General features: G+C 45.0%; 1 protein-coding gene across 1 annotated transcript in view; it reads right to left on the bottom strand.

Annotated features, from left to right (window-relative positions):
* The window catches only part of LOC119167622 (cyclin-dependent kinase-like 4), a 153,567-nt gene extending 150,746 nt beyond the window's left edge, over nt 1–2,821 (bottom strand). Inside the window, exon 1 of the mRNA XM_075866025.1 lies at nt 328–2,821. Coding sequence (XP_075722140.1) covers nt 328–413 — 86 coding nt within the window. The 5' untranslated portion in view covers nt 414–2,821. The remainder of the gene's footprint in view (nt 1–327) is intronic.
* Nucleotides 2,822–14,554: the final 11,733 nt, after the last annotated feature.

The following is a 14,554-nucleotide window of genomic DNA, read 5'->3' as shown; positions in this document are numbered from 1 at the left end:
AAAAGAACCGATGCCATCTTTTGAACGATAACAATGCATGTTCGTGTGATGATGCAATGTTTTAGGCTGTATAGTCTATGAATGTCAAGGCGAGGGTCGTAGATGCATTAATTAGTGTTACCATTGAACACTAAAAATGAGGTTAAAGATAGCCTTGTTTAAAATAATAATCTTCATTGTGGTCTTGAGAAGTGAAACACAAATAACAGGCCTGTTAAATCCATACGGTGGCTTGGATGACTAGACCCGATACAATGGTAAACGAGGGTCCATTTTTCATTGACATTCAATTGGTTGATATAGCAGAAAAAAATCATTCCTGCTCACCTTTGAGAGCTTCCACGATTTGCCGCTACTTCCGGAAATGACCACCAGAGGGGAGGCGTCAGTGTGTCGTTGATTCTCCTCGACATTTCCAAGTCAAGAGTTTTGCGAAAGAGGACCGCGCGCGAACGGTAGCAAGAAAACTTGTTGTTCCGTCGCACAAAAGCACACAGATGTTCAACAAAAACGTTTAAAGCAAGAAGGTGTTCCGGAGCACGTAATATCAAAACACACACACACGGTCGGGAAAGCCACCACTTAGGACTATGATCTTCGACGCTCGGTATATTCTTCAAGATCGCGGCATCTTAGCACAATTCAGCGGTATATAGTCGAGCTTTCACTTGCCTATGTTCTTGAGAGCTGGGGTGCTAAAAACTGAAGATTCTTCAGAATATGCGTAATTCTGGGAAAAATTATTTCATGCATTTAGGAGTCATTGTAGTATCGTCTTTGAAGCCGCAAGTCAATGGCACGTTTCTGTTGATACATGATTCTCTGTAGCTAAGTAGTAGAAAGGCAACTCTAAAACAAAAGCTGGCCGAGTTTTTGCTTTCCAGAGGTTGCTAAAGTACCACTGGTTCGTGCTTAATTTCCAATTGCACAGTATTTTTCTATTGAGACGTACTTTTTCACAAATCGTCAAGAAGTTTTTGCAGTCCCACAAACTGGCGTGCTAAAAGTTCTTTAAGGGCAAGACTGCGGTCGGGGTCAGTTTAAACAGTATGGTCATCAAAGGAAGGCATTTTTCGTCGAACCTGAGAACTGCGGATGCACGCTGTTGAGTTTGGTAACCACTCCAACCAACAACACAAGCTCACTTACTGCGCGGAACAGACGAGGCCAACAAGAGTGTTATCCCAGTTTAGTCAGACATGAGAGCCGGCACAGCACATTGCGTTTCACTGAGTCCAACGGCTCTGTGTATTGACTACAGTAGCCAGGCGGAAGCATAGGTTCGATATTTTCTACTGCCGACACAATAGTCCGCTGCCTCTCGGATGTGGAGAGACAGACCGAGAAGAGAGCGAGAGAGCAGAGCGAATGCTGTGGTTGAGTCATTCTCGCGTTCTAACAAACCCGCCTTTGAAAAGGAGCCGCTACGCCCAACCTATTGAGCCAACGGGGAGCGCTTCACATCGATTAGCAGACGACACGGGAGTCGCTAAGGAAAGGGGAGATTACCGAAACGGGCGAACCAATAGACAGCCGTCGAGAACAGACGACTTCCGCCGGATGTGGGCCACGGTCGACCAATGGAGGCGCAGGCCAGCTCGGACGCCTGCTTTCAGTCCCAGGTCAAGTGATTTGCTCCGTTCCCTGACCGCGTGATACAAATAAGGCAAAAAGAGAAGAACCGTAGTCACGACACACTTTCGGAGCCAGCCAGCTGTAGCGGGCGAGCACTACTCTCGCTAAATTGTTTTCTATTCCTTTTTTCTTTAGTGTGACGACTACAAGTAAAGTAAACGAGTTAGTTTCACTACGTGTTTATATATGATTGATTTGATATGTAGGGCTTAACGTCCCAAAACCACCATATGATTACGAGAGACGCAATAGTGGAGGGCTCCGAAATTTCGACTACCTGGGGTTCTTTAACGTGCACACAAATCTGAGAATACGGGCCTACAGCGTTTTCGCCTCCACCGAAATTGCAGCCGCCGCAGCCAGGATTCGATCCCGTGACCTGCGGGTCAGCAGCCGGGTACCTTAGCCTATAGACCATCGCGGCGGGGCACGCTGCGCGAAGACGTGTGTAGCAAAGATGTTCAATGCTGAAATAAGCTGGTTTGCTGACGGCGCTGGCACGGGTCTGATTTCAAAAATGAAGAATAGAAATCGACAACAACCAAATATTCAAAACTGTCATGATAGCGAATAGCTCCTACAGACCCCTTAAGTAGATTTGGAATCTGATGACTTAGCAGTGGCAGTCTAGCCTTTCTTGGTTTGTATTTTCGGCTGGTTTGTTAGCGAAGGGCTACTACTGCAATATCGCTGTTGACACTTGGACAGAAGACTACGTCCCGAGCACATGATTTCATTGTTTCCTGCTCCTGTGTGCGCAGCATGAAGACAACCGTTGTGAGGTACTCCTCGCCACGCAATCGGGCAGGAAGGATGAGGCGGCTACTTCGGAACGGAAGGCCATCATAGTATGCAGCTCATCGCGGAAGCTCCAGTAGCCCGTAGTTCGATGGTGACGTCAACCTTGTTATGCGGCCAATCTGTACTTACGAACTGGCGAAGTCGTAGCATGTTTGGATCCCGGTCCGGCTTTTTCAATACTTGGTGCAGGCGTCTGTCTGAAACTTGACGGCACACAATATCGTTAACATTAAATTGGGTGTCTACATCGAGTCGCGTTTTGAGTGAACCGTATATACTCAGCCCTGTATCTCACCATTGTCACCCATCGTCGTTTAGGGTTGGAGCTCCTCTTAGTCTAGCCTTTTTATGCGTCACGTGTAATCGAGAGAAGAACAGTACAATAGCCGGCGCTGTCTCATAGAAGTACATACAAAATGCAGATGAGGGAGGATATTCTAGATGGCGTTGTACCGGTACTATCCGATTGGCTGCTGCGCGGGCTGTGTCTGGATACGCGGAGAACGAGTGCCTCTCTCAGTCTCCTGGATAGTCGCCACACGTGGCGGATCGTTGGTGGGGATGGACGAAGCAGAGTGGCGGGTGCGTTGAAAAGTTTTGCACTCGCGTCTAGTCAGGGTCACCTGCGCGCCGTCTGCATTCTCGAACGCGATCGGATGCATGGACAGACGGACGGACGTATGGATGAACGCAAGGACAGATGGACGGACAGATGCTTGGCCCCATTCATAATCATTCACTCTGTGTATACACTGTGATTTCTCTCCTTCCTTTTTTCCCTCCCTATGTAGAGTAGCACGCTAGAGCATGCCATCACGCATCACCCACTTCACTGTTCATCACGTTGAGATAGGCGTAACGCTGAAACGTCGTGGCTAAATGAGGGGCTGATTGGTGAGAGGGCTGCTTCTGGGAGGTGAGCCCAGGTCTCTGGTCACTTGCAAGGGAGCTAGGCGCTTGCACTTGCGAAGCGCAGGGAACGGAGGTAGTTGGCGGCCACGGGCGCCCGTCGCTTCAACTCATGGACTGCAACGTTGATGCTCGGATCTGGCCATCCGACTGCTCCGAGTGGCTCACACTGTCTGTCTCTTTTTTTCTCTCTTCTACACTCTACCCCTCGTGCTAGCGTCTCTCTTGCGCGTGAATCGGCGTCCTCGTCATCCTCCTTCACTAACTACCACGCACACACAGGTCCACTCACTCTTTTGCGCGTGCACCACAGTGCCCTCGGCAGTTCCATGCGCTACCGCTGCTCATCTTGCGTACTGTTGTCAAGGCTACAGTATCGCTCCCCTAAATTGGTTCTTTACTCTGTGGTACGGGATAGCCACGAGCAGATATCGCTCTTGGAGACGGTTACCACTTTTGCCAGATTTCGCACATCCTGTCGTATAGCCATTGTCAGTTACAATGAAGTGCGCAGAAATGAGTTAGCTAAGCCTGACGATAGTTACAGCGCGAGAACAGAACGACGACAAAAAGACAAGAAGGACAAGAAGGACAAGTGTCCTTCTTGTCTCTCTGTCATCGTTCTGTTCTCGCGCTCTAACTATCGTCATGCCATACGAACACTTGCACTTCTTGTCTCTTAGTCGTCATTCTGTTCTCGCGCTATAACTATCGTCATGTCATGCCAAATAACCCACGCTGCCGCACCTCTAGCTAAGTCGTTTGCGGATCGGCCGTTTTCGTCGCGAACGAGGCGAGTACAGCGTGAACATGCGAACGTAGTACGTCATCGTATGGCAAATGCGTATGATCTAGAGTATCGCTGCCGCTTTTCGACTAACTTAGCCGCATACTTCAAAGGGGCAACGCAGAAATGTCCGGATTCACGCAGCGCGAAGCAACTGACACGGCGGTAGTGTGACTTTGCGTTCACACTGGTCGTCACAACGTTCAATTTTTTATTTTTCGGTTGTATCGGCAATTCAACAGGGGATAACAGACGTTGCCTTCTGTCTTGACCGGAACTGGATGGAAGGCCTCTGACTGCCAGCGAGATGCCAGAAGTTAGAAAATCGATGAATCCCGATGTTTGTGCAAAAAAATGTGTTTGCCCTTGCTGCTGAAGATAAAATTAATAGCCTCAATTTTTTTCTAAATGAAAATTGTACTACGATACTACGTTTATTTTCCACATTTTCTCAAAAATATATCAACGAAATTCTACTCAATTTTCTTATATTTATTCTAGAATTCATTTTTTGTGTTTTTGCAAAAGTATCCTCAAAATATACTGTTACGTTAGAAACAATTGTGTCTCTCAGTATCAGTATTTCAATATCAGTACTTCGCACTACTTTCCTAAAAATGCTTGGATAGCCTGGGTTATAAGTACAGCCAACGAAGAGAAGAGCTTCAATTCGTTGTCAGTTGTCATTTCTTATAGCTTGCGTAACACAATTTCTCGAGAACGAAACAGCCGAACCCATATTTCTTCAGGGCAAATCACATTTTTACTGCCAAGGCCCAAAAACAGCTTGCGCGGGTAGGCACTCGCGTTTTTTGTATTTATATCAGGGCAGATCAAAGTGCTGGGCAACTTAAGAGCGTGCGTAAGGACGAGGCTTGGTGATCCCGGTGCTCAAACTCTCTATTGAGATTTCCAAATTCTCGTAGAATTTTAAGCTTCGTCTTCTAGCGCGTTCCTGCCATATTCTTGATAAGCGTAGCAGCAGTAAAGAACCACTAAATAATCCTCGCATTCAACAACAAAGAGGACACGAAATGGTACGTGAAGTACAGGCTCCTCCATGTTACGACTATGTATGTCTCCTGACGTAGTGACGCTGTCGGAGATTCTTGCCAATTCGCCGCACTGGTCAATGATATCTCAGAGCACAGAGACTTTGAACTTTGAACTTTATTTATTTCAACATTCGGGATGCTGAGGGCCGTGGTCAAAAAGCCTCTAATGGGCTTGACTGGGACCACGACCCCTTACAAATGGGCAGCATAGGCAACACTTTTATTGCAGTGACAATGTACAAAAATTTGAGCAAGCATAAAGCATAAAGTATAATAAGCATAAGCATAATAAAGCATAAGCATAATAAAGCATGAAGATTGAAAAGTAATAAACTCAAAAAATGACCGTAATTATTTCCTTACACAAACGATATCAATAAGAGAGTGTAACGATGCAAGAAAAGAAGATCGCAAGATTAGCACCAAAGTAAAAAAAAATAAGAAAGAAAAAAAAATATGGGGCATGTGCCCATACGCTTACTACACTTACAATCAGAACAGTCACTCAAATGGAAGACGATATGGCATTCAAGTGAAACGGCAGGAGGAAGCGCAGCATTTCTTTGCCGTAGTTAGTGCGCGTGCGCGGGATAAGCCATGTGTGATTGAAACGCGTGTTATAAAGAATTTTGCGGTGGTTTAGGTTGGCAATGGTTCCTAAAAGGTTGTCGCCTTTTAATCCTGCATGGTAGCGTTTCACAAGCATTGCGCGGTAGTATTCAGGTAGAGGTAGCAGCTTCATGTCGTGAAATATGGGAGTGGTGTGACTGCGATATGGAGCATTTGCAACGGCACGAACAGCCCTTTTCTGTATGACGTGCAGTTTGCGGATATTTGTTAGAGTTGTCGTACCCCAAACCAGATGACAGTAGTTGACGTGAGATAAAAACAGGGATTTATAGATGAGAAGTTTAACTGCCTTAGGTAGCGAGAAACGCACCCGGGATAATATGCCCGAAATCCTTGATATAGTGCCACATAGTTTTTCAGTGTGTGCGTTCCAAGACATGTGTTGATCGAAAATTATTCCCAGACACTTAATACGCTGTACTATCTCAAGTTCTGAACTGCCAAGTTTTAATGGGACACGACAAGGGGTTTGTTTATTTTTCGGCCTGAAATATACAGCTTTTGTTTTTGATGTGTTAAGTTTTAAACAGTTAACGCATGTCCACGTGGCCAACTTCGCCAGTACCTCATTTGCGGCATTAATTAAGTTTGTATAATTTTCAGCAGTAAGAAGCAAGGTTGTATCATCAGCGTATATAATACATTTTACAGACGTGTCAATTTTTACAATATCATTTATGTATATACAAAAAAGCAGAGGCCCTAATATGCTACCTTGTGGTACACCCGCTGAAATTTTTAGTAAATTGGAGGTACAATTGCCGACGACTACTTCCTGCTGCCGGTACATTAGGTATGATTCAATGAGTTGTAAGAAAACACCTCGAAATCCATAGTGTGCACATTTCTTTAGCAGCGTAATGTGATTTATTGTGTCGAACGCCTTTGAATAGTCTACGAAGATGCCTAAAGTGTGTAGTTCGCGTTCAAAAGCATTTAGTATAAATTCTTTCTGTTCTAAAAGAGCATGTTCAGTCGTACGGCCTTTGATAAAACCAAACTGCGAAGGAGTGATGATGTGGTGCTTATCTAGGAAAGAAACCATACGCTTTTGAATTAGTTTTTCCAGACCTTTTGAAATTACTGGAAGTATAGATATCGGTCGGTAATTGTTTAGTGCATTTTTATCTCCTCCTTTGTACAGCACAACCACTTTTGCAACTTCTAACTTTTGTGGGAAAATTCCGGTGGAAAAAGCAAGATTAAAGATATGCTCTAATAATTCAGCAATGATATCTAATACGTGTTTGATGGGCTTAATCTGTATGTCATATGCGTCACAACACGTGCTGTTTTTCACAGACGAAAAAGCATGTGAAAGTTCACCAGCTGTTGTTGGCGCCAAAAACGCGCTCTCAGATATACTGTCAGACAAATATGTGATACAAGCTGAATTGTACTGTTCCTTCGCTAGCGATACAAAATAGTCATTGAATAAGTTTGCTAAATGATCCTTACAAATAACGTCACCATCTATCACAAGCTCAGTAGGCCTGAAGTCATCACCGTTACGGCCAAGAAATTCGTTTAGTCTAGACCAAGCCAAGTCTTGTTTATTCATTACATCTTTGTTGAAGATGCTGTTTAAGTACGTTCTCTTTTTGTAACGCAACAGGCTGTTTACTTTATTTCGCTGGGCTTTGAAACGTTTAAGCGTTTCTTCGTTCTTGTTTTTCAGGAAGTTTTCGAACAATTTATTTTTACGTTTTATTTCATTAAGACAACTTTTAGTCAGCCACGGTTTTTTGGCTTTGCGCGTATGCTTGATCTGTTTGTACGGAAAGCATTTCTTGTACACCCTTATCAGTTTGTCATGGAAAATATCATAGGCGGCTTCAGGTTCTTGCTCGCAATACACGCCTGACCAATCGGTTAACGATATCTCCTTGCGAAATGCAGCCAGTGTATATTCATTAATATCTTGAATAACTATCGGTTCTCTGAGTTGGGCTGGCGCACAGTTTACGGTTTCGTTTATCAGCATAAATATAGGAAGGTGGTCACTGATGGGTGCGCTTAGTACGCCGGACAAACATTTCGAAGCTTCTATGTTAGTAATGAACATATCTATTAATGTGGCAGTGTTTTTGTCAATGCGGGTTGGGATGGTGATAACATTAGAAAACCCATTGGATTCAATAACTTGACAAAGTTCTAACTGACTTTCTGATGGCTTTGCAACATCGATATTGAGATCACCTGCAAGAACTAGTGTACTACCAGTGTCCCCAACCCAACGCAAGTATGTATCTAAGAATACTAAGAAGTTCGACTTGTTACCACTAGGAGGGCGGTATAAAACACCATAAACAAAACCGTCACTTTGTACAGTCAATATTTCATAATCATTAGTGACATGCGAAAACTCGTGAACCAGCCTACATTTTACTGAGTTTTTAGCCATCATCAAAACACCACCTCCTATTTTTGTTGGGCGATTCAAAAAGAAGGTTTCATAGCCGGGTGATCTTAGAACCTCAGATTCATCCCTGTACCATGTTTCCGTCATCATAAGAACATGAGGTTCAGAGCGTATAGTTGAAATAAGGGCGGTTATTTGGTCTTCTTTATTTCGCGCAGATTGTGCGTTGAGATGAAGGAAGGACAAGCCATTATTTTTCGTGGAAAGTAATGCGCCTAATTTTTCGAGTGTCACGTAATCTTTGTCTGCCATCTTTCTCTTTAGGTAACAGTCGCTTTGGTCATTAACAGTGGCTATTCTCTCATTACTGAGAGGTCCTGCACGCTGGCGATGACGTGAACTCGGCTGTCCTCAGTTTTTCGCACCTAACATATAAATTCAGAGTTCAGTGTATATATGCCCATGCAAGGCGCATGCATTCACTTACCTGAATAGCAATTGTGTACCCGAGTTACCGGCGGATCTGCTTTCCTCTAAAACCATGTTAGGAGAAATTTGCGGCCAGCGACGCAGTCACTGATGTATCCAGATATTCATGACTCCGTGTTCTTGGTAAACCTGCAAACAATGCACAAGAGTTCAAATTAACTTGGGTAAGAAGTCAGCAGTCCATCATGTCTACTTGTGAAAAACGTCACCAACAGCACGCTCATTTCAAAATATGGTCCTACCTTAAGCCCATTTTTTTTTTCAGAAACTTCCAGGCGATTTTCACGTCACTCATGTCACTAACACAAGTGAACAACTTATCGGAATGATAATTTATTCGATAGAAAACCATTGTGGTACGCCTTTGCGTGCAGAATTTACCGTAAAAGAACAAAACAATTTCTATTTGAGTGAAAGGGAAAATATCTCACCATATTTTCCGAATGCGGCTAATCATGGCGTACAGGAATTCACTTGAGCGTCTTATTGGGCTTCTGGGGATGCAATAAAACCGGAAACAAAATTGATACGTTCAATAGGGATATCGTTTACTATACCCATGGTCAGAAGAATGGAGCTTTATAGTAAAGATAACCTACTTAAAACGAGACCGTTCTGGTATGGGTGAACTAAACATTTACGATGCCTGAATCCACTCACCTTCTGAGGAAACACACGTTGTAAACTAGGAAAGCATTAAAGAAATAAATTACGTGTAGTGAACCGATCTCGTTGTTCCCGCAAGAACTTGCTTTGATGACTCACCAAAGAATTAGCGTTCTTTGAGCCTCTCAGTGCTTTGCTACGCGCAAAACAATTTGTTTTTACCGGGCGGTAAGTGCGCGCAAACAGGCCGGGAAGCACGGTCGCACACCCCAAAGCTGTTGACCTCCACCTCGAATCTATGAACTAGCCGTGGTGTGCTATGAATTTCGTGAGCTCCGAACTGACGCATTTATTAGCGTTAGTTTCCTGGTCCTTAAGTTCAACAACAAAGTATTCGTATTGATTCAGCACTGTTCCGCGACACTTACTCAAATAATCTATTCTTTCCGCTGGGCCAGTTAATATACTGAATATGGTATACTAACTCTATGCTATGGGCGCTCCCGAAATGCCGGAGGACATAGACAAAGTGCTTTTTAGTTGCGTTTGATACTTCATAGATGTTGCCACTTGCGTCGCGGCAGCTATCGCGCACCTTACTCAGTGCTACGGTGCGCCTTTGTAACACCCAAATGCCCGAATGACTAAAAAAATCATAGCATATTCACAGAAGACGACGAGTGGGGCGAAGCGTCCATCTGTCCGTTCATGCATCCGCGCGTCCGTTCAACCGAGGGTCAATCTGTCTGTCTGTCTGTCTGTCTGTCTGTCTGTCTGTCTGACTGTCTGTCTGTCTGTCTGTCTGCCTGTCTGTTTGTCTGTCTGTCTGTCTGTCTGTCTGTCTGTCTGTCTGTCTGTCTGTCTGTCTTTCTGCCTGTCTGTCTGTCTGTCTGCCTGCCTGTCTGTCTGTCTGTCTGTCTGTCTGTCTGTCTGTCTGTCTGTCTGTCTGTCTGTCTGTCTGTCTGTCTGTCTGTCTACCTGCCTGTCGAGCACTCCAAGTAGTAACACCATCTCGCATATTTTCATCATATAATGAGTATATACAAGTACCGCCATCTAGCGGACATTACAAGAACTAAACGAGAGGTGCCTACCTACTACATACATCGCCCTATCGTAAAAACTACCATGACGGATACTGAAAACTACGGCGAGCGTAGTGGAAATAATAGTGGGTGTAGCGGAAATTGTGGTAGATATGCCGGGACGTAGTGGAAATTATGGTGGATATGGCGGGACATACTGGGCGGCATAGTGTACAGAAGATGGATAAAGGAAAAACGGTGGTGGAAGTAGCGGCTAGGTAGTGGGCAATCATGGGCGGCTGTGCCCACCATTGCGATAATGCTGGGAAGCAACAAGCAGATGATGATGGGTGGGCTTATAATGGCGGGCAATTTATATAGTATCCCAGCTGGGATCTGTAGCGGTGAGAGAATTTATGTAGCGCTGACAGAATAGCACTGCGGGCCGCACCCTTTTGCTTATGTGATTCTTAAGAGAGGAAAAAAAGATAAAAGTGAGCCCCGTAACTGTCTGCATCAGAGTGCGAGACCTCAATAGTAGCTCATGAGGGATGGATGAAGGAGGTATTAAAAAAATAGGATTAAAGGTATAGATAATGAGAGAGCGTGGGGAAGGAGAGAGCGTGGCGCAGGGACAGCGACACTGAGAACCAAGTAGAAGATAGGAAAGATGAACACGGTCGCAGGAGTCCGAGGACGGGGCACCACTCAGCAAGAGCTCTTGTCGGCGGCAGGAGATGGCGTAGGGCGAGCCAGTTGGTCAGAGCTGCACTCTCATCAGAGATCGCGGGGGCACAACCGCTCGGCAAGAAATGCAGAGAGCGAGTGGCCGCACCTAACCGACTGGCTCCAAACGTTAAAAGGGTTGATGTATTGACTGTCAATCCGACTATACCAATCAGTCTCTCAAGAATTATTCGGCACAGTGAGGTGAAGCCGCGGCTTGTGAGAAGAAAATGATCTAATGTTTCCGGTTGATTTGAGGAGATACAAATTTAACCGAGGAGCTCTACAGAGAAAGCTTGTGAGGGTCACCTCACATTGACGGGAAATGGATTTTGCGGTGTTCGGTGTGAATCGCAAGTGCCGAAATTCTGCAGACTGTTGGAGCGATGTTTCGTTGATTATTAGGATTAACAGGCGTTTGAATCGTTCGGAAATAATAAAAGAAAACTGTGAAGCTACTAGTACCACCGGTAAACTTAGAGATGCTGGAGCGAGCGAGTCAGCAGTTTCACTTAGTGCAATTCCAGCATGCCTGGTGACTCAAAGGAGCCGAACTTCTGATAAGCTACGCGGTACGAGAGACCAAAATATCCTGAGAAGAGGATATTTTTCTTGTGTCGCGTCTTCAATCTTTCTCTGTCCCACTTTTTGCGCTGTTCCCCTCAATATCATGTACCAACTAGCCCTTCAAGAAACCCTTCTGCAAGAGAAGACTCCTTTGCGGACGCTAAATGTGTACAGACAGACAAACCATCCGAAATAATATTAATAGCTTTTCTTTGATGATAACATACTTTTTGAAGAGCAATTGTAATATCTAGAAATTCAAAGAGATTAATTGTCTTGAAGTCAGGCAATCGGAGCTCAAGAGACCAATTAAGCTGATTAGAAAAAATACCTGCTCCATACTACTGAAGATTTTGCGTTGCCTCCGTCGAAATTATTAGGTAATCAGGAAAATGACTGAGATGGTCTTGAAGGAGGCCCTCCAGAACATGCTTTGGAAGTAACTTAGCGTTCTTTTAAAAAAAAATGTCATCGAAAACTAAGTCAACTGGCATCAAGATAGGGTTTGGGGAGTTAAATTCTGGAGGGATACGTGAACATTTCATAACAGAGACTCGACGAAAATGACTTGGGTTCTTTGATAACGACAACACGGGCGCTTAAAGAAAGAAAGGGGATATTTGATGAAAACTGCCTATGAACAGAACAGGGGCGAATCGTAGAGTTCTCAAAATTTTTGCACAGTAAGCGGTCAAAATCTAGCATCAAGTGGAATGATTCATACTTCCAATATATTTGTTGTACACCTCTTATTTCTCCCTGCCTTTGTCATCTCCGTTAATTTATAATAAATGATTTCTTTTGTGTTTTCTTTTCAAAGAGGTGGCTTTCCCTTATTTTCATCTTATAGCACACGCACACATACAAAATATATTATTCATTCGCAGATACGACCGTTGAAAGGCACCACAAAGCATCGCGTAATAAAAAGAAACCCTTGTGGCCGTCCCTGCGTTAGTGATTGCTCTACGGTCGATGACTCGCGTGCACGTCCCCCTGGAAGCGTTCTCATTACGCCAACTCATAGGACGGGCTCTAATTAACCGCCTAGACGGCGGTGGTTGTGCAGGCCAATAGCTACGCAGATATACAGGTTTTTTTTTTGCAGTGGTGCCTTTTTTTTCGATCGCAGTGCGCTCTCCGTATCGTCGACTATGTACACACCGTCTGCGGCACTTTTGCATCAGACCAGCGTGTAGCCCATAATTCAAGGTCCCTCCGAACATCAGGCCACCACTGCGTCGCCAACATGACACACGAGTTACTTTTTCTGTGCTGTGGCGCGGAAGGTCACCGTCATTAAAATTCAGAGAAAAACTGCGGCGACTTCCACGAAATGAATTTCATAATTGATTGCGGTTCTTTTCAGAGGGACACACGGAAATGTCTTGCCAGGCCGCCTTTTGCGAGGATAAAGGCAGGCAGTTTTCGAGAGCTCGTTTCATTGTTTGACACAACCTAATGAAGAGCAGCAGATAATGAAGCGAATGAATGTTTTGGGAAAGTTAAGACAGATGTTTCGTTTATTGTAGCCAAAGCAGTATCGAGCTCTCCTCCTACCCCTCCCCGAGAGGCATGGGAGACTGCCCTCCTCAACTGCTCTTCACTTGAGCCTCAAAGGACTCTGGTGAGACGGGCGCACGTCGGGGCCTCGTCATGCGGTGATCATTGACTAGAGACGCCGACCATGTAGCGGGGTCAGGCTTTGGTCCCAAACTCTCTTTGTTAAAGGCGATAGTCCTTCTTGGGGACCTTCGACGGAAAAATTTTGGTCTGTCTGTCTGTCTGTCTGTCTGTCTGTACATTTGTCTGTTTGCCCGCCCTTGCCGATACCTCAAACGGTCAAGGCCATACGCTGATTTGATCGATTGATTGATTTGTGGGGTTTAACGTCCCAAAACCACCATATGATTACGAGAGACGCCGTAGTGGAGGGCTCCGGAAATTTCGACCACTTGGGGTTCTTTAACGTGCACCCAAATCTGAGTACACGGGCCTACACCATTTCCGCCTCCATCGGAAATGCAGCCACCGCAGCCGGGATTCGAACCCGCGACCTGCGGGTCAGTAGCCGAGTGCCTTAGCCACTAGACCACCGCGGCGGGGCACCAACGCCATCCGCAGCGCCCACCAATATTACTCAAGATTCAGCGTTCATAGTTGTGCGATTGTCAATCAAAAAGCAATTATTGCGCATATCTGAGGCATCGTAAGAACACGTCGATGTTTTGTATGTGTGACTGTATACTAGAGAAGGCACACACAAGTAATTCTAAGGACTGTAGTGTTTATCATACTGCGCTGACAGTGCAACGCGATGCTAAAAAAGGTAAGTGCTTCCAACGCTTTGCTAAGACGACACGGACCTGCCCGTCGCTTTGCGTTCTACGGCTTATCACCTCCGAGACAAGCGTGCATCTTTCTCCTCGGGCGCGCACACCTTCCTTCATTTTCTAACTGCCAGATAGCGCTCCTGTCTAACGTGCCTCGATGCGTTCGTTCGCCTCCGCTACACGCTCGAGGCACTTAGGCGGCGCCCCCGGAATACCGTTCACCAATTTCCTTGCGCAGAACATCAAATAAACGACTTGTTCACTCTCTCCAGACGCAAGACTATCGTCTTTCGACGACATATGCAGTGTAACATGCAGATTCGGAGCCAATTTTTTTTTTTTCAACAATAAATGTTTTCTCTATCTCTCTATCCTGAGATGTCGTGCTACGGAATGCTGGGTATATCATCCAAAAAGCATGTGCGTTTCTTGAAAATGCCAACAGTAGTTCGTGTTTGAAGAGTGGCTCCCTACCGATGAACATTGCAGCGTGAAATTGCATCTGCTTGAAATGTATATAACTTCTAAAGGCTACGTAGTGGTACCTAATCTAATTAATAATAGTCTATAAAACAACGTAGTGGTATGTCAAAAATGAGGACGAAAAACAAAGTGCAGTCAGACTGAAT

The sequence above is a fragment of the Rhipicephalus microplus genome, chromosome 6, assembly GCF_043290135.1.
Source record: "Rhipicephalus microplus isolate Deutch F79 chromosome 6, USDA_Rmic, whole genome shotgun sequence".
Classification (NCBI taxonomy): Eukaryota; Metazoa; Arthropoda; class Arachnida; order Ixodida; family Ixodidae; genus Rhipicephalus; species Rhipicephalus microplus.
This window is presented reverse-complemented; position numbering and strand designations above follow the sequence as displayed.